The 26,600-nt window shown below is 32.3% G+C and overlaps 1 protein-coding gene across 1 annotated transcript in view; it reads right to left on the reverse strand.

Annotated features, from left to right (window-relative positions):
• Positions 1 to 13,641: 13,641 nt before the first annotated feature.
• Positions 13,642 to 26,600, reverse strand: part of LOC143561817 (uncharacterized) — a 39,109-nt gene continuing 26,150 nt past the window's right edge. The window contains exons 2-8 of the mRNA XM_077049791.1: positions 14,935 to 15,202; positions 14,722 to 14,821; positions 14,528 to 14,673; positions 14,334 to 14,424; positions 14,104 to 14,239; positions 13,851 to 14,026; positions 13,642 to 13,741 (exon numbers count right to left, since the gene is read on the reverse strand). Coding sequence (XP_076905906.1) covers positions 13,642 to 13,741; positions 13,851 to 14,026; positions 14,104 to 14,239; positions 14,334 to 14,424; positions 14,528 to 14,673; positions 14,722 to 14,821; positions 14,935 to 15,202 — 1,017 coding nt within the window. The remainder of the gene's footprint in view (positions 13,742 to 13,850; positions 14,027 to 14,103; positions 14,240 to 14,333; positions 14,425 to 14,527; positions 14,674 to 14,721; positions 14,822 to 14,934; positions 15,203 to 26,600) is intronic.

A 26,600-nucleotide genomic window follows, 5' to 3' on the forward strand; every position in this document is an offset into this window, starting at 1 on the left:
TCGAATCAATTGACGTCTCGTTCTAAAATTTCTTTGGGAATTTTTTAGAACACGAGTTATCGACCATTCACGAGCATTTTGGATTAGCCACACCGCAAGGACCATGCATCATGTGGTCGCTTACAAGAGAATACAACTCTGGATCTTCATTCGGATCTGGAATTTCGGCTTAAATAAATTTGTCTATATTCTCAGGATTATGAATTTTGTGCTCGGAATGCAAAAAAAAGGCAAATATGTGCATATGGCAATCCGCGTTTCTGAAATTCAATTGTATAAACAACTGCAAAATAGAAAATAGTTGTAGATTAGAAAAGTTATTGAATACCAATATTATATATGTTAACAATATAAGTCATATTAACATAATTTTCATAAAATAATTATGATCAACAAATAAAAAGAAACCATTGCCGGCTTGCAGCTTTCCAAACAGAGCCCTATCCTTCAGGTCTTTCATTAACGAATCAAGCTTTATCTTGAATAACCTACACAGTAAATCTGGCCTGTCTTTGGATTTTTGATTTTTGTTTAGTAAAAATCACTTGATTTCTGGCCAGTTTGGGTTGCATGTTATGGTGAGAAAGAAATCTAGATAACCAAACCATCTACATATAGTCATTGCATCCAGATAATTCTGCATCATATATCGAGCACCTCCGGTAAATGATGATGGTAAAATGATACGTTGTCCGACGATAGAAACATCGAAGGTCCCAGCCGAATGTATGTTTCTTAGGTTCTCATAAGTTTCAAACCTAAGATTTTTTTGTTGTGCGCGGACATAATGCAACCTTTGAGTCTCTATCATTGTATAGACATCAACAAACAGTTGCTGAGTTAGTCTTCCGCCGTTTAAAATCAACGAAAAACCATGTGGCCTATCTTGAAACCGGTATGAAAAGAATTCACGCACTGTGCATTTCTTGCGTTTGCGCTTTGTCGACCCTCAAAGTTCACGATGCGCTATGTCAATTCTATAACCATCTTCACCATATGGAAAAAATATAGGGTACTGAAGAGGAACATAACAAGGGTGCAATTCACTAATACGTTGTAAAGCTCCACTTTGAGTTGTAACAATTATATCTCGTTTATCAATTGCTTCACCAATATCTCCAATGATTAACGCTGCCACTTCAGATGTTGTTGGCAAGTTGTAAGTCCTTGCATCTGTCTGTCGTGTTCCAATTATTTTCAACTTTGAATCCATATTTGGATTTTGTTGAAAACAATCCCTTGCCATCCGATAACTTTTAACCAATGGATTTTTAGAATCCAACATGTCTTTAAGATAATTAATTATCTGGTTATCTAATACTTCAGAATTTGATTCTTTATCCCTAAATAACAAAATAAACATGAGTTAACATATAGATATGGAGAGAAACTTAAGTTGATTTAGTAAGGTATAAAAAATTTAGATTTCAATATTTAAAAAATGAGAATACTTACCGAAAAATGGATCGTCTATTTGAAATTTCGTTCTCCGTATCGTAAATGTATAGTTGAGGGAAACGTGGGTCTTGACCAAACATACGAAGAAGACTTCCCAAGGAATGATAATTCTCTTCACCAAGTCTGAAACTGTATGGCGCATTTCCTTTATTAACTGAATTATCTACCTTCCCACCAAGAGACGTAAACGAAAACATGGAATTATATCGCCTGATGTTTTTCAAAAAAAACTTGCTCGTACTATCATGACCAAGGAACAGATTTACGTAACTCAATGGTGCCGACTTCATCTCAGGAAGTTGCACGTCACTATAACTACAACAAAGTGAGTAAGTTGTAATCCCATTGATTACTCTCCTCTTTTGCTCTCGGCTTCCCATAATAATGCATTGCACATTCCACACATGAATTTTTGATCACCATGATCTAAATACGCTGTAAAAAAAGGAATAATTTTATAAAAAAAAACAAAATAAAATTTATAGGAAAATTGACTAAAAACATGTACTTAAAAATACACCAACAATCATTATTAATTTTATGCATACCTATAGATATCCCTTGGTAAACATTGCCATGATCTGCTGATGCGTCATTCGCTTCAAATTCATCTAAGTTAGGCATACGTATGGGTATATGAACATTTCTGTGAGATGTACGCTGCGTTGATGACGATCCAACACTGAATGTACTAAAAGTGGCCGAACATCCATGGGTTGATATATTTGAAGAAGAGCTAAAATTTTGCTTCGTAATATTAGACAATGGCATCAACTGATAAGTGGATGAGACACTAACACCTATAAACAAAAAGTAGTTTAATTTTATAAAAACAAATAAAATCCTTGATGACTATTACAAACCAAATTTTTTACTACAATGCCATTGGATCTGGTATTTAGTTGTATTACCTGAATATATTATTCCTTGTCGTTGATTTGTATTTTGAGTATTAGCGGTCTTTTGTCTTTCGTGTAAAAACATCATCTCAAGCGTTTTGTTATCCGATAACGGACCATGTAATGTGCGGGTAGAATAAACTACAAAATTAGTAAATAATTACAACTTAACTATAAATGTAATCATTTAATTACGAAAAGATAAAATTACTAAAATGAGGATGTACATTACATAAGTAAAATTTTACTGACCTAAACTACTTTGACCGGTGGCATTAAATGTGGATAACGATGCCGATTCTTGATAGTCTGGCCCAATTTGTGAAGTGGTTGCATTAGTTAATGTTATCGTCTTATTTGATCTCCTAACATCGGTAGTTGCCAAAAAAACTAATTAGAAAAAGTATTTGTGAATGTATAAGTTAAAATTAAATTATATTAATATATATTCTAAAAATATATATCGTTTTGACATTATTTATTTTATTCTAGTGTTGAATATTATTAATCATTAATTACTACTTAAGGAAATTGTTTTTAACAATCTAAATTTCAAAGTAATATATTCTATTAGTATAATCATAAAAGATACTTACCGTTTGATGTAGAACCTCTATTTGGGTTATTTCTTTTATTTCTCCTTTGGTCGATAACCATCTTTCTATGTCTTTGATTGTCAACGGCAATTGCTTCTTTGGTATGTATGGTGACAACTATTATTTTTTTAAAACATAATAAATATTAAATAAATATTTTTGTATAACATATCAAATCAAGTATGTATAGAAGTACTATATCCAAATGAGTAAATGATTAGAAATAAGTAACATGTGTTATTTGAGTTGGTACATATGGAGCCTTCTTGATTGGTTGGATTGTGATTCTCTTTTCCAAAGTGTGATTGAGTAACATTAGTTGATGTGATTGGACAGCAAACTATAAATACTTATTTGTTAGTACATAAATGTAACCCTAGAATAAAATAAATTATACATTATTAAACAACTGAATTATTATGTATAAGAAAGTAAGGTATATCTGTTAACATATTTACAACAATGATTATGTAATCCGTTAAAATTAACAAAAACCCATTTGCTTATATATAAACATCAATAATCAAATTGTCTAAATTTATATGAAATTGATTGTTAAAACAGACTTTCTAAAACAACTCATTTATAAAACACATATTTCAGTTTAAAACATAGATTGCTTGATTTTTATAAAACTTGTATGTAATTATACCTAAACATTTATTTCAAAATGGTTATAAAAAAATATTATATATAAAGTGAGAGGTATTCTAAAACAATGGAGTAAAAAAAATTCTTTTGGTGTGACTTTTAAATTCCTTATAGTAAATATATCTATCATTATGTATGGTCAGTTTGTATTTAACATAATCAAAAATATTTTATCAATCTATATGTTTCAAATTAATATGGATATATGAAACTATATTAACGCCAAAAAGATAAATACATTACCGTTGGATATGATACTCAATTGTTCTCTTAACGATGACACTGCACGTATTTAAAATACGAATTAATATAACATTTATAGGTTAACAAAATCTATATACAATATACGAATTAATATAACATTTATAGGTAAACAAAATCTATATACAATGACTAACCGTTTGACTGATTTTTCTTATTGGAAGAGGGTGACTCTATAATACTTCGTTTCTTGGATGACATCTAAAATATAAAAAAACTTACGGTTAGCATATGAAATAAAAAGAAATAAACAAATTAAGGAAAACGTAATTAGAATGCCGCATGGTTATATTTTTTTAACAAAACATTGCAATATACAACAAAAGCGTTGATACACATATGAAATAATTCACATATGTAACCTTTTTAAATAATATTTTCATACATACGAATCAAATACTTTATCATTCAATATCTAATGTAAAACCAATAATATCTAAAAAAATAATGAAAAATCTTTAAATCATCTAAAACACGCTCCTTTACGTTCATACCTTTGTGAACTACAATTATATAATACGATTAACTCTTCATGGAATGGAAGTCATTAACAATCTTGAATAACAAACTTGATAACAAATAATGTGTTGGGTGTTATAATATATATACTTTCGGAGGAAATCATTAAAGTAAATGAATATATAGAATTTACGTATCAAACTTTATGTATTATGGTAAACATAAGTTAAGGGAAGACCAAGCTATCAATTTGGCATAAATTATGTTTCTGGTAATTAAAGATATGATAAGTTAATATTATATTAGTATATTTACCTAATATTTGAATTTTTATACATGATTCTAAAATATAATAACATAAGCCTCCAATTTAGCCTTATTTAGAGGGATACTTGTTATTACTTTTTTCACATATGTAAACTTTTGAAAAATTATTTACATACATACGAATCAAATACTTCATCATTCAATATCTAATGTCAAAACCAATAATATCTTAAAAAATAATGACAAATATTTATATCATCTCAAATACACTCCATTTTTATAAAGTTAATGTTGATCATCTGTTATATTTAGTTAGTATGGAGTATTTCAGTTAGACTTACTGAAAATATGTAAAATATACACATATTATATAATATCAAATCCGAAAAATAGGGTTAATAATTATTGGTATACTCTAATAGATAGCTATCATTATTATAAATCCTTGGAAACATAAAATCGTCATTTACTTTATTTGGTAAAATTGAAATCCATTATTATTTTTCATAGTTGCATTCGAAGGGTTTCTTCATCTCTCTAAGAATTTTATAATCCATTTTGATAATGTCCACCATTGTTCGTTGGAAATACTGTCCGTATTTGAGGAAATACGAATTTGTATTAAGTGATTTAACCACGGTACAAAGAGACAATATCGAGTCGGTTCTGTTATTCAACAATCTGTGGAAGCATCAAATACATCAAATAGGACTTAGGAAAGAGATACCATGTGAAGAGGAAACCAATCTCATTACTGTTTTACGTGAGTTTCTTGAAGAGCAAAACCAGCCGGTTGTCCCATATGTGAATGTGAGGGAATGGTTTTACTACCCAAACCAAAACAAAGTGGTGATAAAGTTTCAATATGGACAAAACAAGTTGATGACTCCTAAGTCACTTTTGGAATCTGATGATTTGATTATGCTTAGAGAGCTGGATGTGTTGAAGCTTGGGAACGGAAGAAAGGATATTGCACACATGGATCTGGAAAATGAACTGACGAAGAAGGTGAAATGGTTATCGGAATGTGATAACTATGAAAGCGATTTTGATGATGTGCCAAATTTTATAGATTGTGATGATGAACCATCAGGTAATGCATTTTAACAATGTTTTAAGATTAAGTTTATTATATTCATTTTATTATTATTTTTATTGTTTCTTATAGTATGTTTGCAAAATTAGTTTAAAAAAATATTAGGATGTTTGATAATATAGTAAATGGTGTATCATATTGGAATGCTATTTTTTTTTATATTTTTTATATTTTCAAGTGATGAAGTGATTTAAGTATGCTATGTTTTTTAAGTTTGAAGAAGCGGATGGCTCACGGATATGAAAGTTGATGTTGGCGTGTTTTGTGATAGTTGTTTTGTGATTGGGAATAGACTAAGTTATTGTAAATTTTAAACTATAATATGTAGACAATGACCCGTGTTATCTTTTTTATCCAAATATCCGGGAATTTGGATGTGTGTTAATTTAGACGGTATGAAAGTTTGAATATTTGCTTTAATAGTCGTGTAACCCGCATTTATATCCTACTAAACAGTATATTATAGTAAAAAAAACCCATTGTACAAATTGTATGGTAACAATTAATATAATATTAATAATTCTTGTAGTATGTTAAAGAAATTGCAAATTCATAGATTAAACGGAAATACGAGGTTGAGGTAGTTTATATTTTGAGTAGAGCTATAAATAAAAGACCTAAATACCATAAATAAACGTGGGCCTTTAGTTTACAATCCAATACCAAAAGAAAAACATTAAACATAAATTTGTATGGAACATTATTATTCACCATCGCCATCATCATATAAAGGAATTCTTGCCTTAGGTATGATAATCTTCAAGAGGATATACGCTGTCATGTACGTAATAAAAAGGTATTATATTAGGTATGTAACGTATTGTTATGTAGCATGTGTTTATAAACAAAATTATAAATAATAAAACACTAACAATTGGATTGTACGTGGTCATGTTTGACAATTTATCTGACGTTGTTTGATGGCAATTCTTGTTGACCTTGTGACTTTGGATTTAAGGATGCTTTACCATACACAGGATGCACACCAAAATCGATGTGCTCAATACGGTCCTTGCTAAACACATGCATTACTAATTCATTGTAATGTTTGGTATCAAGCACTATGTAATCATCGGTTCTTAACTTAACATGACGAGCAAGCTTAGACCATCCACTTGTAAATCCATGTTTGTTAGTATTGGGTATAACTGTTAAAATGACATCCCATGACATTCCATCAACAGTACTTATAACCCATTGGTAATCGTGATTTAAGGTACGATATGTCTTTAGTTGATATCCCTTAAAGCCTACAAAATTTTTATGGTAAAATAATGAAAATTAACAAAACAAATTAAATAATTGTTGTAAAACAACAACCTATTAGCTACATAGAATATATGTAATCATAATATAGAGAGAAAGTGAGAAGTAGAGAAAAGGGGAAAAGTTCTTATTCATTGAGATGTGTGTTCACTACCAAATACAAGAGCCGCTATATATAGGGCTAGAACATTAATACAACATAATTAAGGATGTAAGTTATGTATGTGGAAAGTCACTACATTATGGTTCATTCATAATAATGATTTAATAACATAATATAAATATAACAATTATTAATAAAAGGATACTAACCAGATACTTTAAAGTCGGGTCGACAACAAATGAGTCAAAAACCCAGAAATCCATACGTGGTTTTTGATGGACGGATATAAAGTTCCATCGTTTTTGTTCCATTGGAATAAATACCAAAACGTCACCAAATTCAGAGCCTGATTCGCTAATTAAACGATCCCAACCGGATATGAATATATAATTACCTTCAACTAATTGAACTTCAAGAACCCATTCATCCCATAGACATTCAATAAGAACACGATGTACATCAAAGGTAGGCGGAAATATTTGGACACATGCATTATTGGGAAGGCCTATTCGTTAAAACAAATCATACCAGAATTAATCGAATCTTCGAATAATATTATTGTTGTATAAAAAAAACTATAATATTATTGGAATTAATCGATATGTATAAAAATGAAGTTTCATCAAAGATGTTTCGATTACCGTTTCTTGTAAAGAAGAATCATAACATATATAAAACCAAGGATAATCCATCTACAAAAAAGAAATAAATGTTACATGTTAAATGAATAAAAAGTACAAAGGAGAATATCATTGTAAATAAATTCAAAATCCAAATGTGTATTAATTAAAATTCAATTTAAAATGTTACATTTTAATTTGTTTTTAAGATAGTGAAAAACGAAATCTCATTCTCAATACGTATAGGATTGAATAACAATCATATAGGTATTTAACATACAAAATCACATTCAAAAATTAGTATTGACCAAAAAAGAAATAGTTTATAGACTACATGAATAACAATGATGTACCTTCTAACAAATCAAGACTACATTCTGAATCCTGTCACAATAGAATAATAATTTATAGACTTTAACATATTATTGTTTTAATGTGATTTTAGGTATAAAAGGAAAATATCACTAATTAAGCCACACTAAAAGTCCGGAATATAATAACATGTGCATATTATTTGGGCTAATTTATAGGATTACTTGTTTGTTTGAACAACTGGATAATACTAAAAGTCTGAATTAAAGGGAATTTATATAGAACTTTTTATTTTATATTATTTTCTAAAATTTTGTATTATAGACTAAAAATGTGTGGTGTATCATAAATTTTTAAAAACTAATGATAACAAGTTATAAATTATTCGGTAGTAAGAAATATATAAACATATATGTTTTAAAATACACACGTGTAGGAGATAATTAGTGTAATTGTATGCTAAAATATAAATATACATTATACAATTGTTATAATATTTAATTTCTAACCATAAGAATTGGTGTGAAGGTTGATAAAAACTTCAAATAGTTGGAAATAACATGTCATATAGTGAACTTAATGTTACTAACATTTTAAGTTGAATAATAGGAACACAAATAATTAAATAGATGAATGGTACAAAATATAATGAGTCATGAAAATACGTATTGAAAAAATTTTTATTAAACCATTTGATGTTACAGTTACACTTAACCACCATTTGAGTTAAAACAAAAAGTAAATACAAAATAAGATAAAGCTTCAATAAACGCACATAATTAAATTGTAAATTCAACATCAAACCTTAAATTCCAAATATTAAATGTACAACCAAAAGTAAGCATGTTAGTTCTTAGTCATTACATTAACATTAACATGGATAACCAAACTGAAAAACTTCGAAAACATAAAGGCTTCAACCTGCTAAAAAAACTTGCTTTAGGATTCTACCAGGAAATGTTAGGATTGATCATTGAATTTCATAAAGTATCAACGAACGCGTGTTTCGGTTGTACTCGAAAACACAACGCCGGCCAATTGGAATACGATTAGCAACCCTAAACTGTTCCCAACCATGAACCCGGTAGCGGTCTTTAAGTCCATTTTTTTCGATGCGTATCTCGGTTAAAACATCTGATCCAGAGGGATTTGTGAGAATGATATCTGTTTCAACATCCAATCCGTTCTCATGTGCAAATTCAACGGGCAAACGCTAACAATAAAAATTTGGAACGTGTCAAAAACATTTCATATTAACATAATATAAGGTGGAAAAAATACATGTATAATAACTAAATGTTAAGCAAACCAATAACTTACCCATCTCTTGCTAACAACAACATCTACAAAGTTGTTTGCTTCGTAATCAAATTCCTCATCAGAAATGTCTTCAACCATCTCATCACTAACTTCCAACTCCTCATCACCCACTGAAGGTTAAATGAAATAAAGAATTAGAAACACATATTTCAAAAATGGTTTTAAAAAATTTAAAACAGCAAATGATAGAGTATCAAACCGTCGATAAGGTCTACGTATTGAATTTCTTGATCACTATCATCTTCAAAAGGAAATGGGAAAATGCCAATTTGTGGATTCACTTGAGGACCATAATACACATAAAAGGATTAAACTCAATGCGTTAAATGCCATAGACGTCAAAAACATACATTCTGTAGGTCGTATCACGAATATGTTGAAAGACAACATGCTCACGGGCCGCTAGATTAACATAAAATGCAACATCCTCCCACACACCACAAAGTGCAAAAATAGAATAACCGGTGTTCACCATACAAATCGGTATATCCCATGAAGGACCGCCAGCGATATAAATATGAAGACTTATGACATCAGCCGCGTTTCCAAAGTAGCAAGTACCCTGATCGTCTCTCAACGGCTAATACATGTTGAAAATCATCATAAAAAAAGTTAAAATACATCAAACTAACACATAAGAAATTGAAAACATATTAACAACTATGAAGCTAATAAGTAAAAACCAAAAACACATACAAGGTACGTTAGAGTCGGGTATTTAACCGATGCTTCCAAATGCTTTTCATTATAATTAGGCTCATACGGAAGAAATACAAACTTCCATTCATGTGAATTATCCGGAACAAACACAAAAACATCACATGCCATCAGATTATGTCGCCGAACAAGTTGAGTCCATCCCAGAGTTAAAACATATTTACCATCGATATACTCAATACGTATGAGATGACCGTTATCATTTGAACGATAAAGATAAAAATACCGATCCTCTGGTTCGCCTTGAAATAAATGTTCACAAACTGCGGGAGGAAGAACTTGAATTTCAAATAACAAAAACATGTAAATGGAATAGTCCTTTAGAAAATTTAAAGTATTCAATAAAATGTATATGTATGATTTCAAGGTTATACCATATGTGTAACCGCTGGATCATAACATTTGATCACGGCAAGGACGTCCATTATCACTGTCTGGTCATGAAATCATTATAAATAAGTTTAATAACTTTGAATAACAGAATTTACCAGCATATAAGGAAGCATACAGTATACAATAAACTTATATTCGCGGTTTATATTACCTAACAAACTACCAGTAGGTTTTATTGAAGTCAATGGTTAATAAAATATCATAAATAGTTTATAATCTCCAAAATTGTATGTATTTGCTCAAAATAATAACAATAATAGTCACCAATAGTTTCAAAAACATTCGTGTTGGTAAAGTTGAGTTTTACGGGCTGTTTGGTAGCCTCTGAATGGCCATTAAGAGGCTACCTCTTAATAGTTCTTAACCTCTTAATGATTAAGAGATAACCTTAAGTCTGAATGGTTAAAATGCTACCTCTTAATGGTTACCTCTTAACCATTCAGACTTATGCCTACCTCTTAACCATTAAGAGGTTATGAATCATTAAGAGGTAGCCTCTTAATGGTCATTCAGAGGCTACCAATATGTTGGTTTAATTTTGAACAAATTTAGAGATAATTGGGTGATCAGTTTCATAACTTATGGTGACATACAATATTGCAAGAACCAGGATTGCAGATTATTATAACATAAAAACAGTAGAATCATGAAGATCTAACCAGAAAAAATTTGTGCGGTCGATGGGAGGAAGATGAAGAGTTTGGTTAACTTCTGCTGAATGATGATGATGATACAAAAGGTATGTATTCAGTATATTAATATTATTTTAATATTATTATTATTTTAATATTATTGTGGATTCTTTTGGCCAAAAGATTTTGATAACTGTATTAAATATTGTATTTATAGATTATAATGTAACTAAAAAAGCAAAATTGATATCTTTAAATATGGTGTAGATCTGAAATTGATATCTTTAAATATGGTTTAATTTTTTATTTGATATGTTTAAATAAAATTGTAATACACAAATTTTTTATGGATGGTGTATGATGTAACTATTTGGTTCAAAGATATCAGAGTATAATGTAATACAGAAACGTATTATTAATAATTAGTTTATGTGGTTAATTAACCTATATGATAATACTTATATTTTGATATGGAAAAATAAACCTATCAAATATTGATGTCTCTCCATATACAAACTAAAAACAAACTTCATATGATATAAAGTAATTATGTATGTTTTTTATTAATAATACGTTTAGTAAATTTTGAAATACTAAATGTGATAAGTTAAGTATGTCTTTTTATTAATAATACGTTTACTAATAATAGGTATACTAAACTTCAAAATTATAAAATACATTAGTGGAAACAAGTTTTTATTATGTTAATAAGTAAGGTTTAGATATCAATCAAGAAACATTGTTATGTGAAAAAGTAATAGACGTATATCTAATTGATAAGTCAAAAGAATAAAAAAATTAATTCAACAATTAATATCACTAAAAGCAAACATTTTAGATACATTAGTGACAGCAACTATATATATCACACCATAAAAGAGTTGTATATACAAATTAGTTATGAATGGTATACTGTAAGTAATTGTTTGAATTTGAAAATGTGCAAAGTTATTAATTAGTTTATGTGGTTAATTAACCTATATGATAATATTTGTATTTTGATATGTAAAATTAAACCTACATCACTGTGTTTGATAATAAACATTCATGTCTATCCTTGATACAAACTAAAAACAAACTAAATGTATATAAACTAATTATGTATGTTTTTTATTAATAATGCGTTTACTAAATTTTTAAATACTAAATGTGATAAGTTATCATATAATAAAAATATAAAATGTGTAAAAAAAATAAAAAGAAAATAATTCAACAATTAATATCAATCATATCACATGCTACCATTATCAATGTAAAAATTATATAAATTGAAATGATTAAAATTCTCATACAAATCTTAAATGAACTATATAGTTGATATCTAAATCAATAACAATAAGTATAGTCAACTATGTAAATATGATATAAACATATGACATGCATGATAAACATTAAAAACCAATGACACAACATTATATTAAAATATTAAACACAAAATAAATAGTACCAAACCAAAGTCACCAATCAAAATTCAAAACCATTGACCAATAAAAACCAAAAGTGTCAACACAAAATACCAATTACGAAATTAAAGTCATTAAAAGTGAAACATAAATAAAATTAAAGAGAATTGCAAAATAGTCTTGAGAATTCCACAGATCACTAATAGTTGGGCATCACAAGGGTAACCACTTCATCACCATTTGTATTTTTTTTGCTTCTTCACCACTCTTTTATTTGGTTGACGACATGCCCGTCTCGGCCTCAATATCATAACCTTTATCCAACTTCTGTTCGAGATTTAAATCAATGACAGGAGGACAATCATCATTTTCGTGAAATGAGGAAACACGGTCATGAATAGGAGTGACATGTTAAGTCGAAGAAGTACATGAAACCTACAAATACAGCGAAGAAACATGTTTTCAGTTTACATAGTTTTATGTAATTAAATTTGAACATTCATTACATCAAACGAATATAATTTAAAGTACACACACAAATAATCGAACCTAGTCGTTGGGTGTCTCGGTAGAATTCAGGCCAGAAAGTGAACCAACTGTTAAAGATGGTTGTTCGCTTGGCTGACCACCAATATAAACTGTGTAAATAAAAATCACAACTAAACATATACAAAAAAATGTGTATGTAACGTGTAATAGATTGCAACACAAATAAACAAAAATATTATCTCACCAACTGAAAGCTTCGTCTCAAGCTCAGAAATAACATCGGGGTCATCAGTTAGCTTCGAGACACCAAACACATCATACGAATTCTTAATGTTGTAGTCAGTAACATCAATAACGAAAGCAAATTTATTTTCTAAGATAACGTTCATATCATCGGGTAAAGGTTGTATGACATCAAGCTGCATTTATAAGAATCAAAAAGGATTGTATAGAAATAAGTTAAGGCTTTGGTATACAAATATGTAATGTTAGGAAATAATTTAAACAGCCATATTTATGTGTAAAAGTTATCTGTTTAAAAAGGAAACAAATAAACACATTCTTATAATACTCAAACATTTAACATGGAATCCATTAATTGATAAGTCAAAAATACACGGGCAAAAATATATACTATGAAGTATGAAAATGTATAATTATTGAAGTTGAATATGTTACCTCAACATCAGCACTAACAACTTATTCGGCCGTCTTATAAAACAACTGCTTCGCATCATGGTCAAACAAGGTCAGAGAAACAACACCGGTTGTATCTTGAACCCGTACTGGAATACGGATGCTGAACAAATCAACATGTTGTCAATACTTAATTGAGAAAAATACATAAAACAAACCATTAAGTATTTACTCAAACATGGTACGATATTAGAAATTTAATTTAAAATTACCTTGGTCCAGCGGTTACCCCTTGAGAATTACAATCTGCAATCTTACATTCATACACCTTAACACCATCAACAAATGAGGAAGAAACCTTACGCCCACACCGTTTGCAACCAACATAATACCATTCTTTGTTGCTTACAATTGCCTTCCCAGTACCAAGTATAATTACGCTTTTGGCCTAGAAAACATACAACAAAGAAAGTTAACATGATATCATAATTAATTTGATAAAATCTTAGAAATACTCATAGTTACCTCGATAATTGTACAAAGATCACTTACAAGATAGAACGGTGCCTTCCTCATAAACTCATCTTTCACAGTCAACAACATCGACGAACCGACTGGTTTCTTTACTTCCATATTAACTTGACCAGAAACTTCCAACAACCTTATGTTTACAAACAGGTAGTCACAATATCATCAAAAAAGTCAAGGAAATAATGTAGTGATATAATTTGAGTTATGTAGTAGTAAATATTTACCTTCTCTTGTATTCCACCATCTCATATAAGTAATCGTTAATTAGTAACCGTGACACAGCGTTACCATAAGAGTTGTTGACATAAACATTCTCTGAAAAGAAACATTTATATGTATTAGATTATATTGAAAACCGTCAAAGAATATTAAAACAATACTACACGCTTTAAGGTTTTTAATAATACCTCTATAGTACTTGACTCTTGCGAACTGGAGAACAATAATAAGATATTCCTCATTAGGGTTTTCGGCAACATATTTGGTAAGCTACTTAAGGTAGTCATCCCACAAAGTGAGATAGATAGTATTACCACTGCATCAAAAAGTAGTAAATTAACACAACTACACATATATATAATAACAAGATAAAATAAATAAATATAATTATACCTCAAATCACAAAACTCCATTGTTATTCGTTTTTTATGTTGAGTTTCCCTTAAGAATGATTTCTTATTATTAAAAAACATGGTAACATGTCCGATGAGATCTAGAAATAAAATATATAAATAATTATACATATCATGAGGGTTATTATGTTTAAAGTTAGTCACAAAATGTTTAATAATCAAAATCAGGTGGTAAAAAATAAATGCAAATAACCTATAGTTCCATTTTGTGGAAAGTTTTTGGCTTTTATGTCATCAAAAGTAACAAATTTCAGCCCATACAAGTGGCCTTCAAATTCGTAAGAATTTAAGAGATGCGTCTCGGCTGTGAAACAAAGTTTGTGTGGGCAATCGATGTATTTGTAAGTAGACATATTTGCACCGAGTGAGGCCTTCCGAACAATCAAAGATTTATTCTCTGCAAGCCAAACATCATGTTTGGGAATGCAAGGCTTCCTTACATAGGCTTGCATTTTGTTGCCCTGCCACATTATTATTAAGATTAGTAAATAGTTGTATGAATAATATAGTAAATTAAGGAATGTGTTAACAATACCATTTCGTCTTGAACAATCATTTTGATGGACCAATCTTGCCCGGGCTTTGAATTGTCCTTCAGCCGCCAAAGTTTCAAAATACGGACCTTTAGGATACACTCACTGTTAAGAACATCGAGTTGGTTCAACATGGTGATATTTGTTGGCTCCATCTTGCTAGTGGTGAAAAATTTTCAAAAACACAAAAAACTTAAAATTAAATAACAATAACACTTTTAAGCCTCAAAAATGAAATATGAAAATGGAAGATATATAAACAACAAAAACTAAAAACCTTGGCACAAAGCTAATCGTTTTTACTAAAGAGGCTTTGATGGTTTAAGAATTAGCTATCAAATGTACGTATTTATACGAAATGAATTAGGGTAGACTAAATTATAGAAGGAAGGTATAAATGAAATTTATTAGAAACATAAATTTCGGAAATTTCAAAAATTTTCAAAAAAGTTATAGTAAGAAAGAATAGAATTGAAATCATAATTAATGGATTTTCAAATAATATGCAATGTTACATAATTAGATTAGAAATACAAATAATATTTTTCCAAATTTTTGAATTTTATGTAATGGTAATTCTGTAAAGTGCAATGTTACAGAATGTAAAAATGTAAGTTACTAATTATATGTAAGGCCCCGTTGCCGGTGCCTCACATTTGGACGTTGGATTTACTCATTCACATAGTTCTAGTCATCAGAGTTAATAAGAACATTCGTGGAATATAAAAACTTCATCCAGAATATATTACATAGCTTTCAAATCTCATCATAATAAACATTCAAAGTAGTTTAAACATAAAACATTGTCTTTAAAATAACATAACACTTCCTTGAGATGCCAGTATCTTCAATTCCATGTCAAGTGTTCCCCTCAAGCGAGCTGCCTCATTCTACTCACATGCGTGCATACTAAAAGTCAGCTACGCTGAGTGTGTTCTAGTTAATCACACATTATACCATACATACACTTACCTTCAATCATGCATCCGAAGACACATAATAATTAATTTACTAATTTACATAAGTTCATACATACGCTTATACTTTATTACTTTCATACTATAATAATTATTTTCCTTTTCTATCTCGGATATTATTAGGGTCCGATCCATTCCTTTTCTATCTCAGATATTATTAGGGTCTGATCCATCTTTCCTTTGTCTATCTCAGATATTATTAGGGTCTGATCTCTTTCTTGTCTATCTCAGATAATATTAGGGTCTGGTCCCTTTTTACTTCTCTATCTCAGATATTATTAGGGTCTGATCCCTTTCTTCTCTATCTCAGATATTATTAGGGTCTGATCCCTTTCTTCTCTATCTCAGATATTATTAGGGTCTGATCCCTCTTTCTTCATCTTCGTGCATACTGTCTTTACATACCCATAACATACATACTTTCTTTAATCATTCATACATATTCATATATTGTACATATATCTATCATACACATTCATCTATCATATAACTACCTCCCTTGATAGAACGTGCAATATCCGAAGATCGTTCACGTACCGACAAGCTTTCATTCACATTTAATATATACATACATAACATATAAACCATACAAGGCATACATGTACCAGTTAAGGTAAGTTTATTAACTATCACATCGAGTATGCACACAGCCCCGAAAACATAACAAGGAAATGGGGCTAGAAATTCACCTGAATTCGGTTACGTTCACCGTTTATCGGTATTCCCTTCTTGAGCTGTGCACGACTAACTGTATAACAATTACACATATTAATTAACTATCACTATCCATATCATCTTTCTAGTTTAATTATTTCCCACAACGAACGGGGGTCCGGGGTCAGCGCCCCTGGCAGCGGGGTTCTAGCGGCGGCAGCCCCTAGCAGGGTCCAAGGGGCAGAGCCCCTGGCTGGGGTTAAGCTGCCAGGTCAGCTTGGAAAAATTTTATTTCCATTAACTGTCTTAACACATTTTCCATTAGGATTTAAAATTATTTTCTAATTCGCTAACTCATTCATTATAGCGATTTTCCTCTGATTGTTATGTTTTCTTCCTTAATTCGCTATCCTGATTCGTCATATTATCAACTTATTCGTCATTCCAATTCGTTGTCTGAACATGACTTGATTCGTGGTCTAATTCGCTATCAGGACTTAGCGAGTTGGTGAGTAACGAATCACCTGATTCGTTATCTGGTCCATTAACCTGGTTCGCTAGCCTAATTCGTTATCCTAACGAATTGGGTGGGTAACGAATCACTAGATTCGTTATCTGATCATGACGAACTGAGAAAACTGATTCGTTAATTGGACATAACGAATTGGTGAACTAATTCGTTATCTTGCTATGACGAATTGGTTTAATAATTCGTTACCTCTTTATAACGAATTGTTCAATCTTATCCAGACTTTGACTCGCGGGTCAAAGTCAAAATCGCCAAGAACACAGATTAGTCAACGTTTCTTAGATCTGCAATTAAACCTTCATTTCTTAACGAAACATCAAGATTTTGGTATCCATGGATTCGAAATTACAACGCCTACAAACCCTAATCGTCCATTCATCCAAATATGTAAGGCCCCGTTACCGGTGCCTCACATTTGGACGTTGGATTTACTCATAAACACAGTTCATAATATCAGAGTTAGTAAAAACATTCGCGGAATCTTAAAACATTCAAACCATCATATTACAAAACCATACTTTGTCATCTTAACGGGCATTCAAATCATTTAAAACATAAAACATTATCTTTAGAATAACATAACATTTCTTGAGATGCCAGCTTCTTCAAGTCCATGCCATGTGCTTCCTCTTATGCAAGTTGCCTCAATCTACTCACCTGCGTGCATACTAAAAGTCAGTTACGCTGAGTGAGTTCTAGTTAATCATACAACATACAATCTGTTCTCATACTTGCACACGTGCCCGAAGGAGTGTACATTATTCATACTTACTTTTCATACGTAGCTATCCATCCTACTTAAAGAGCCTTCCGCTCTATAACCTCACAGATTATTATAAGGGTCTGGTCCCTAACATCACAGATATTATAAGGTTCTGGTCCCTAACATCACAGATATTATAAGGGTCTGGTCCCTAACATCACAGATATTATAAGGGTCTGGTCCCTACCATCACAGATATTATTAGGGTCTGGTCCCTACCATCACAGATATTATTAGGGTCCGGTCCCTTTGTTTCATGCTACTGTACCATACCTGCTCTTACATAATTTCCTTGACAATACGTGCAATCTCCGAAGAGCGTTCACGCACCATCAACATAACATACATACATTATACATACGTCATATATTCATACATACATCATATCTTGCATCATACGTATCAATCATATCTTTAACTACCACCTAACGGTACATGCAATATCCGAAGATCGTTCATGCTGTTGGGTTTTGTACAAGATTATCAAAGTTCAAGTTAACCATATTTAACTAGAAAACGCAACGGAAGCTTAGATTTTAAAACTTGTTATGAACATACCATTATGTTAAAACTAAAACCCAAAGAACAAGGATCAATATTACAAGAACAATATGCTTACAAAATGTAAATGGTACCTTCTTATACCTTATAAGAAGATGTAGATGGATGAAGAAGATGATGTCTTCAAATGGCAAGGTTGCAAAGAGAAACCCTCAAGCTTTGTATACCCCAAGCTTTGAGCAACAACACCAACTAGTTGCTAGGATTTTGAACACTTGAACTAGCTCACAAAACTCCCAAATGATGCCCAAGTGAGCCGTGGGTTTTGGAGAGAAAGAGAGAGAGTTTGTTTTCTTGTTACAACACTTGAAAAATATCAAAGAACAAGACCATTTGCATGTATGGGGAAATGGAGGATTAAAAGGAACCCAAGACAAGTTACATAGAGCATCTTGTTATTGATTGGGTAAAACCACCACCCCACATGGGTGGCCGGTTTTGTTTGTTTTTTTTTTTTTTTTTTTTTTTTTTTTGTTTTGTGTTTTAACATTTAAAACTTCTCCATTCATTTTATAAAACTCATTTTCATAAAATGTGCATACATCTATTTAATTATTTAACCAATTAAATAATTAGTTTATATAAACAAATTATCCAAATAATTTATTTGAATCCTCAAGTGTGTTTGTTTAGAAAACCAATTTTCTAAACACGTAGTGTTCGGTATTCATTTAAATGATCAAATCGTTAAAAGAATACATTTGGTGTTGTCTAGCTTGTTATTGGGTATGACCCGACTTGGATCAAACACAGTTAGCCACATTAGTTTAAGTATGTGTCTCGGGCATACGTAATTCCAACAATCTCCCACTTGCACGAGATACATAGAAAATTAATGCAAGTGGTGAATACCGCCTAACAACAGTTCACCACCCCTAATGTGTTTGACGAAGTGCCATTCAATAACATCATCCCTTCAAGTCCCTTACTTGATATGATTTAGGTGAATTTATCATTATATCCCTTTGTTACTAGATGTCATGTTGGATCTAAGAGACATAGGCGATCATTCTCTTTACAATTCAACTTTATCAGGCCTTAGACATCTAAACTCTCAACACATAAGAGGAACAAATTCCATCTTGACTGTATACCCCTCTCACTATCACTTTATACTCCACCCGAGCTCATCCTTATGTACCATCTTTTACGAATAGCGAAGGGGAGAGTCAAAGTGTAATACTCGGTGAAAATCAAGGCCCAGTATACATCTCAGGTCTAAGGATAATATGAAATTCTCCTTTACTCAAAATTACTAATGATCAGGTCCATCGACTCCATGTAGTAATATTGAGAGCGGGTCATTCCAATATTTGTATCCCACAAATATCTATGAACCTTGGCAGCAAACCTATGCTCCATATTCATTCCTTATGAATATCCACCAATCCTAGTTCATAATAGTCTTGCTTCATATTTGTTCCCACAAATGTGATCGACTACGGACTTTTAGAATAAGATAACTTATTCATGGATTAAACATGCAAAATTAGAATTTAACTCAAGATTCCATAATCATATAAAAGAGTTAAATTACAAAAGTCTTTTAAACGTAAATACAAAATAGATCAAATCCAATTACTAGAATATCGAAGTCCTAAGCCACTCGCATGACGCTCATGTTTCGGTCTTTCTAGGAGCTTCGTGAATGGATCCGCAAGATTTTGATCAGTTCCAACTTTGCGAATACATATCTTTCCCTTTTCAACTTCATCCCTTATGTAGTTGAATCTCCGCTCTATGTGTCTAGTCTTTTGGTGCGAACGAGGTTCCTTGATTTGTGCAATCGCACCCTCGTTGTCACAAAAGATTTCTAGAGGGTCTTGAATGGAAGAGACCACCCCTAGATCAGTAATGAATTTCTTCAACCATGCAGCTTCCTGAGCTGCCAATGAAGCGGCGATGTATTCTGATTCTGTAGTGGACAATGCTACCACTTCCTGTTTTGAGCTCTTCCAAGAGACAGCTCCTCCATTAAGTGTGAACACATACCCAGACTGTGATCGAGAATCATCTCGATCAGTTTGGAAGCTCGCATCCGTGTAACCTTTTATAGCGAGTTCCTCCTCACCAGATCCATATATCAGAAACATATCCTTAGTTCTCCTAAGGTATTTCAATATGCTCTTAACAGCCATCCAATGACTGTTTCCTGGATTCTGTTGGTATCTGCTTGTCATGCTCAAAGCGCATGACACATCAGGTCTAGTACATATCATCGCATACATGATGGATCCTATAGCAGAAGCATATGGGATTTGTTTCATCGTCTCTTGCTCACCCTTTGAGCTTGGACATTGAGCTGAACTCAATATGGTCCCTCTTTGAATAGGTACAAAACCTTTCTTGGAGTTTTCCATCTTGAACCTTTTCAAGATCTTATCAATGTATGTACTTTGGTTCAAACCTATCAAGCGCCTTGACCTATCCCTATAGATCTTTATTCCCAAAATATAGGCAGCTTCACCAAGATCCTTGATGGAAAATCTACTTCCAAGCCAAGCCTTAACGCTTTCCATGGTTGGAATGTCATTTCCAAATAGTAGAATGTCATCGACATACAATACTAAGAAGGTAATTATACTCCCACTAGCTTTCTTATACACACAAGCCTCATCAGCGTTCTTGATGAATCCAAAACTTTTGATTTCTTCATCAAAACGATGATTCCAAGTTCTAGATGCTTGTTTCAATCCATAGATTGATTTCTTTAACTTGCATACTTTATTAGGATGTTTTGGATCGACAAAACCTTCAGGCTGAACCATATAGACATCTTCCTCAAGATATCCATTTAGGAAAGCGGTCTTGACATCCATTTGCCAAATTTCATAATCATAATGTGCAGCTATGGCAAATAATATCCTAATAGACTTAAGCATTGCCACAGGCGAAAAAGTTTCATCATAATCAACCCCTTGAGTTTGAGTGAAACCCTTAGCTACAAGTCTTGCTTTATAAGTATCCAAGTTTCCATGCATATCAGTTTTCCTTTTGAAAACCCACTTGCTTCCAACAGCTTTGGAGTTGAGTGGTGGTTCAACCAATTCCCAAACTTGGTTGTCATACATGGATTGCATCTCAACGTTCATGGCTTCAAGCCATTTGTCACAATCATTCTTGGACATTGCATCACGGTATGTGGTCGGTTCATCCGAATCTACCACGTAGCAACCTTCTACAAAAAATCCATATTTTTCAGGTGGATTGCTAATTCTACCAGATCTGCGAACGTTTTGTGTGTTTTGATCAACCACTTGATCACTTTCAACAACCTCTTGTTGAGTGCTAGTATCAACCAATTGTGTATCATCTTGTGATTCTTGATCCTCATCAAATTTCACTGTTCTACTATTAGTTCCTTCCTCAAGGAACTTAGTTTCCAAGAACTTACCCTTTCGAGCAATAATAACATTTTGCTCACTAGGATCGTAAAAGTAATATCCTAAATCATCTTTAGGATAACCTATAAAGATACACTTAGTGGATCGGACTTCTAATTTGTTTGGGGTGTATTGCTTTACATAAGCTTCACAACCCCAAACTCTTAAGAATGATAGCGATGGAGCCTTTCCATGCCATACTTCAAAAGGTGTCTTCTCCACTTTCTTGGTTGGAGCCATATTCAATATGCGAACAGCGGAAAGTAAAGCATAGCCCCAAAATGATAGAGGTAAAGTGCTTCTAGCCATCATCGATCGAACCATATCTAATAGGGTACGATTTCTCCTTTCAGACACACCATTATGTTGTGGTGTTCCAGGTGGAGTAAGTTGTGAAATAATTCCACAACTCTTAAGATGATCTTGAAAAACACCACTTAGGTATTCACCTCCTCTATCACTACGAAGTACTTTGATTGTGGTCTTGAGTTGTCTTTCTACTTCAGTTTTGAAGTCTTTGAACATTTCAAAAGCTTCATCTTTGTGTTTCATTAAGTACACATAACCATATCGACTATAATCGTCAATAAAGGTAATGAAGTATCTTTCACCATTCCTAGTCATTGGTCTAAAAGGACCACATACATCCGAATGTATGATACCCAATAATTCTTTTGACCTTTCAAAAGTTTTATTAAAGGGTTGCTTTGTCATTTTGCCTTGTAAACAAGATTCACATACATCAAATGAATCATACTCATTTGTTTCTAGAATACCACTCTTGCGAAGAGTTTGCATGCGATTCTTACTTATATGTCCAAGGCGACAATGCCAAAGATAGGAATCACCCAAGTCCTTCTTGAGTTTCTTGGTGTTGACATTGTACATTGAACTACTATGTGACATACCACTTTGATCTATTTCATATATACCATTCATGGGTATAGCTTTAAAATAAAACATGCCATTCATCAAAACATGAATATCACAATTTATAAATTTAAGATCAAAGCCACATTGTTTTAAAAGGGACACGGAAATAATGTTTCTCCTTAACTTAGGAGCATACAAAACATTCTTCAAAATTACTTCCAAACCACTTGGAAGCTTTAACAAGTAGTCTCCTTGGGCTTGGACTTCAACTCTTGCTCCATTGCCCATAAAGAGACTAATGTCCCCTTTGTTGAGTTGTTTACTTCTTTTGAACCCCTGCAACAAATTGCAAATGTGAGTTCCACATCCGGTATCAAGTACCCATGTATTCGAAGAAATAACATTTAGTTCAATATGTATAGTAAAGATAATACCTGAGGTATGCCCCGCATCCCTCTTATCTTTTAACGCATTGAGATAGGTCGGACAATTCCTTTTCCAATGACCTATCTCTCCACACTCAAAGCATGGATCTTGCGCCGCAACCTTTTGCTTCTTTTCCTTCGGTTTGGTGGCCGTGATGGCTTTCCTCTTTCCCTTTCCTTGGACGTGGCCCTTGCCCTTAGCAACACTTGCTTTGGGGTTGGAGTTATGTCCCCTTTTTCCTTCATTGATTGTTAGAACGGGTAAAACCCTTTTACCCATTCCCGCTTCGGCCGTTCTTAGCATTGCGTGAAGCTCACCAATGCTTTTGTCCCATCCATTCATGTTATAATTCATGACAAAGGTTTCAAACCTTTTGGTCAAAGAGTTGAGGATCAAATCCGTAGCCAACTCATTAGATACGGGACAATTCAACCTACGAAGCTTTTCAATGTAGCTTTTCATTTTTAGGACATAAGATGAGACGCTTTGGGTTTCCTCCATACGACATGCATGAAACGCTCGAACCGTTTCGAAACGTTCCGCTCTAGCTTGTTGAAGGAACATTTCCTTCAATTGAGTTATCATGTCGTATGCCCCATGATGCTCGAAATCCTTTTGGATTTCGGGAATCATAGTCCCTAACATGAGGCAAGAGGCTTGCACCGAATCTTTGGTGTACTTGACCCAATCGTTATACGCCTCCTCATCTTCCACGTTAGGCTCGTCGGGAATGGGATCGTCTAAGACATATGATATCTCTTCTTGTTTGAGAACTATTCTCAAGTTGCGATACCAATCCATAAAGTTATTATGGTTTAGACGATCCTTTTCAAGGATGGTTCTTAAGGATAGGTTACGGGTGTTATGGGTAGAGGTGTTTGCATTGTTAGCGGCCATCTACAAAATTTTAACAAAGTTTTATTTTAGTATTATAAACAATTTAATTATTAATACCCTTTTATTCCAAATTTTAAAATAATAATTAAATTCTAGAATCCAACGATAAATCAAATTTCGGTTAGGTGACCTTTATCCCGTTATTTGATTTAACAAGGTAGTCAATCTTGACAATTGCAACCTTTTGCAACTTCTAGAGGTATGGGACCATTCGAAATCCTTATTTCGTGTTGGCATGTTTATCCCATCAACACCATTAGATCCCCATGCTTAGGTGACCTTTATCACATGGTTTCCAATTCAAGTCGTCCTACTTGTATAAACATGTAAGATTAACATACAAGTGGTTAGGTGACCTTTATCCCACAAATATGTTAATATTACCCTAAGTATATTAGTTTGCTCAAAATGGTTAGGTGACCTTTATCCCATTTAAAGTTCCCTAATACGTTAAGTGTCATACAAAAGGATGGTGTAAGACTTGTTTCCTTGGTAATTATGAAAAAGGGATTTTAAGTTTTCCAATATTCTAGTTTGAAAAACATTATGCCATATCCTAACATGCATTTAGTAATATGGCGATTTTGAAAACCAATTTTCAAGGTTCAAGTTATAATAAAACCAATTTTATTATATGTGAGTAATCGCTTAGTTTTAATAAACCCATTTAATTAAACTAATTGACGCGATATTACCAAATATATATTAGAACCCGTTTTATGCTTGTTGTCGTTCCTATGTGACGGTTTGGATATCCTAATATCTATCAACCACACATTACAATAAGTAAAACAAACAACCAAGCAAACACATGCAAAATATAGTCATAACCGAGAACCGCTAAGTTTGACCATACTTGTTAGCCGAAACAAGTATAGGTCATAAGTCACACCTAAGGGACAAAACATGACACAAGGATGGAATGTTGACTCCCACTTGACCTTGCATCCAAATGCTTCAAGTATCCTTTCCAAGTTGTTGTGTTCTTGTTGGGCTTGTTAATGGGCTCCAAACTTCCAAAAGTCTTCTTGGGCCCAAGAGTGAAATTTATGGGCCTAATGGGCTTGAATCCCATGATGGGCCGGTGAGGCCCAACAAGCCCAAAATTTCGGTCCAAGGCCCAAATCCACCAATTCTTGCATCTTCAATTTTTACAAAATGTATCCTAATACATATTTTTCTAAAAAAAAGAAAATGCAACTAATCTATTTATTACAAACCAACTTATGAATAAATAAATTACACAAGCCTAAGATTATGAATTATTACAACCATATTGAATAATAAACATAATCAACATACACAAACAACAATCAACACATCCAAGGTCTAGGTTTCGGTTATGACACATCCAAACATACCAAATGTTCTAAGCATGCAACCTAAGCAACCAATGCCCAAAATCACCAAATAAAATCGGCCCCCCCCCCCCCAAGAGGCTACGGCCCAAATTATTATTATTATTTTTTTTTATTATCAACATCCAAATGTTATTAATGGTTTCCTAAGATCTTTCATGCATGTCAAGATCTTACAAATCCATGAGGGGTAAAATCCACCCAAATTTCGGACCCCTTTTTCACCCATGAAAAAACCGAAATCTATGAACATGTAAGAAGCATAAGTCCTTGTAACCGGCTCTTGATGCCATTGTTGGGTTTTGTACAAGATTATCAAAGTTCAAGTTAACCATATTTAACTAGAAAACGCAACGGAAGCTTAGATTTTAAAACTTGTTATGAACATACCATTATGTTAAAACTAAAACCCAAAGAACAAGGATCAATATTACAAGAACAATATGCTTACAAAATGTAAATGGTACCTTCTTATACCTTATAAGAAGATGTAGATGGATGAAGAAGATGATGTCTTCAAATGGCAAGGTTGCAAATAGAAACCCTCAAGCTTTGTATACCCCAAGCTTTGAGCAACAACACCAACTAGTTGCTAGGATTTTGAACACTTGAACTAGCTCACAAAACTCCCAAATGATGCCCAAGTGAGCCGTGGGTTTTGGAGAGAAAGAGAGAGAGTTTGTTTGCTTGTTACAACACTTGAAAAATATCAAAGAACAAGACCATTTGCATGTATGGGGAAATGGAGGATTAAAAGGAACCCAAGACAAGTTACATAGAGCATCTTGTTATTGATTGGGTAAAACCACCACCCCACATGGGTGGCCGGTTTTGTTTGTTTTTTTTTTTTTTTTTTTTTTTTTTTTTTGTTTTGTGTTTTAACATTTAAAACTTCTCCATTCATT

Source organism: Bidens hawaiensis, unplaced genomic scaffold (genome assembly GCF_021521415.1).
Source record: "Bidens hawaiensis isolate Kalapana, Puna unplaced genomic scaffold, B.hawaiensis_p1.1 tig00020805_1, whole genome shotgun sequence".
Classification (NCBI taxonomy): domain Eukaryota; kingdom Viridiplantae; phylum Streptophyta; class Magnoliopsida; order Asterales; family Asteraceae; genus Bidens; species Bidens hawaiensis.